Genomic DNA, 2,500 nt, shown 5'->3' with positions numbered 1-2,500 from the left:
TTATTCCAAGAGAGCACCTTCGGCCATTCCATTATTGCCCGCTTGTCCTCAGCTTCTCATACATAACACAAAGTAAGTTGTTCCCTAGACAATGAACAATAAAGAAAAATAACATTGAAACACCTTAAAGAAATCGGGCATGAGCATAGGCAGGACGACAGCTTCCTCAAGGAGTCTCTTGGCCTCGTGAAGGTCGGCGATGTCATTCCATCGGATGCTTGGGTTCTTCTGCACAATGTCTCGCTCGATCATATCCACCAGGTCGCGGTCATAGCCACTGGGGTCGAATTTCTTCTCGTCATCCTCTTCATTCCCAGCTCGGTTTTCTTCTTTGCTTCCTCCTCCCTGATGAAGAAGAAAGCCGGATAGTAAGAAGAAATGATATTGTGAAGTTAAATAATGAGAGACTAATAAGAGATCTATTTTTTCATGAATCCTATTTTTATAAAATTCTTAAAAGTATCACTATTCCAAAGGATACTACTACTTCCAACATAATGGACAAAAAATAGGAAAGAAAGGAAAAAGAAAAGGACCTTTTCCTCCTTCTTTTCAGCGTCTTTCTTGGTCTTGCGGTCGGAGGATTTGTCATCTCGGCCTCGGCCCTTTGCGTCCGCTCCTTTCTTCTGGCTGGCCTTGGTGCCCCTAGTGGGACCAGTGTTCTTGCTGGAGTCCTGCTTTTTCGGCCCTCGTGTGGGCTTCACTTGCGGTGAGGACCTGTGGCAGAGTGAGGGTTTTATGCCTTGATGGTGGACTGTGACTCCTTTTATCAGGGTTGGAGAGATTTCTTTTGCACTGAATATACAAAACACTGAAAGAGTTCTCCCCTGCTTCCATTAGTAAGGAAAGATATAAATGAGCACATAACAAAAATGGTCTAGATGTACAGAGAGGAGGTCAAGCATGAAATGGAAGATCACTTGACTAACCAAAAGGATTTACATACTTGTGATCAGCAGGAGTTGGGGGAGGCCACACATCTGGGTCACGTGGAGGGGGAGGACCCCACACGTCAGGGTCTCTTGTAGGTTCTTCAAATGACGACATGCGTAAAGAAGTACCTGAAAGAATATATTATAAGATAAAACAATGAAAGATGTAACACTGACTATCCAGAATGCCCAAAAGAAAGGATTAATGCTTTATATGTATACAAGTACATGTGTGTATTCATGCACAAGAGCACACACACACACAAAGAATAGCAATAATTACGTGCAGATGAACAACATGTATATAATAAACAAAAATAGAAAGAATTATCCATAATTTAAAAAATAAGACAAAAAATGTTTCCATCAATTTAAAATTCAGGAGGAAGGCCAAAGGCAGAGGAGGAAATGGAAGAAAAACAAGAAGAAAAATGTGCAGAGAAAAAAAAAAGAATAAATCCTGCTTTCACACACGAAAGCTGAGGGGAGACTATTTGAACAGGCAGAAAATAACAAAGAAGAAAGAAAGAACAGAGAAGGAAGAAAGATAAGAGACAAGAAGAGTGAAGGAGTATGAAAAAATGAAATGAAACGCTGGGAGAAGAAAATAAATCTACCCACCTAAAGGTCTGTCCGCAATGGCTGAGGGATTGTCCGACTTGAACAAGGAAATGGAGTTCATGAGTTCTTTTAGGTTTTCATATTCTGCTGCAACTTGCTGTTGAACCTGCAAAGTACTCACTACTATATTATAAAAATTAACTATCTTATTTACTTTTACTTTCATTAGCATCACTATCTTTATTTTTAAACACAGAAATAGACTCCTACTTATAATACATATGTTAGACATAAATGACCAGTCTTTGTAATTTGAACTTGTTTTGATTTTTTTATAGCTTCACAGCAAATTAAAAATGGTACATTATAATGTGCATAATTATGTAAGTTTCTTGGAATGCACACAATCATTAATTTTTTCCAAAGAAATTCTGTTCTGAATAAGTATGTCTTCTTTCCATTACTAAAGAATACTTCTATAAATACAATAATAAAAAAGTGATTTACAAAGCCCAATCATTTACATGGCAATAATTCTCCCAATTTTAAATAATGCATAAGCACCAAATATGTCTACTAGCACTATTGCAACTACTACACAAGAGCTACTAACTAGTTCAGTGTGGCTTTTCAGTAATGTCTTCCATGTAATACTTTCAAAATTTTGCTTACCTGCTGCCACTTTATCTTCCGGTTGGGCTCCTGTATAGTTGCAAGCAGTCTGTGGATTTGCTGCACAACTCCCTGGTAGTAAACGGCAGCCGTCTCGTATTGGCTGGTAAGTGCCATCTCTCTAGCCAGCCTCATGTTTTCACAGATGTCCTGCACATTCACCATCATGGCAGGCTGGCAAAATAAGTGATAGTTGAAATGCTTCATTTATCAAAGCATGAATTATGACATAAAACAAATCCTAATTGATGGTGTATTTACAATGGTCTGTTGCCAGATAACTGAATTTGTAAAAAAAAGAAAGAAAGAAAGAAAAAAAAAATCAAAGAAACAAA

The 2,500-nt window shown here is 38.0% G+C and overlaps 1 protein-coding gene across 2 annotated transcripts in view; it reads right to left on the bottom strand.

Annotated features, from left to right (window-relative positions):
• Kat60 (katanin p60) overlaps nucleotides 1-2,500 on the bottom strand; it is a 13,017-nt gene that overhangs the window by 4,213 nt on the left and 6,304 nt on the right. For both annotated transcript variants that reach the window (XM_043011180.2, XM_043011179.2), the window contains exons 2-6: nucleotides 2,166-2,339; nucleotides 1,554-1,659; nucleotides 947-1,061; nucleotides 537-717; nucleotides 124-345 (exon numbers count right to left, since the gene is read on the bottom strand). In XM_043011180.2, coding sequence (XP_042867114.1) covers nucleotides 124-345; nucleotides 537-717; nucleotides 947-1,061; nucleotides 1,554-1,659; nucleotides 2,166-2,333 — 792 coding nt within the window. In that variant the 5' untranslated portion in view covers nucleotides 2,334-2,339. The remainder of the gene's footprint in view (nucleotides 1-123; nucleotides 346-536; nucleotides 718-946; nucleotides 1,062-1,553; nucleotides 1,660-2,165; nucleotides 2,340-2,500) is intronic.

The sequence above is a fragment of the Penaeus japonicus genome, unplaced genomic scaffold (assembly GCF_977035675.1).
Source record: "Penaeus japonicus unplaced genomic scaffold, GWHDUDI00000001_assembly GWHDUDI00000020, whole genome shotgun sequence".
NCBI lineage: Eukaryota > Metazoa > Arthropoda > Malacostraca > Decapoda > Penaeidae > Penaeus > Penaeus japonicus.
Note: the sequence above shows the minus strand (reverse complement) of the source record. Positions and strands in the feature narration are given on the sequence as shown.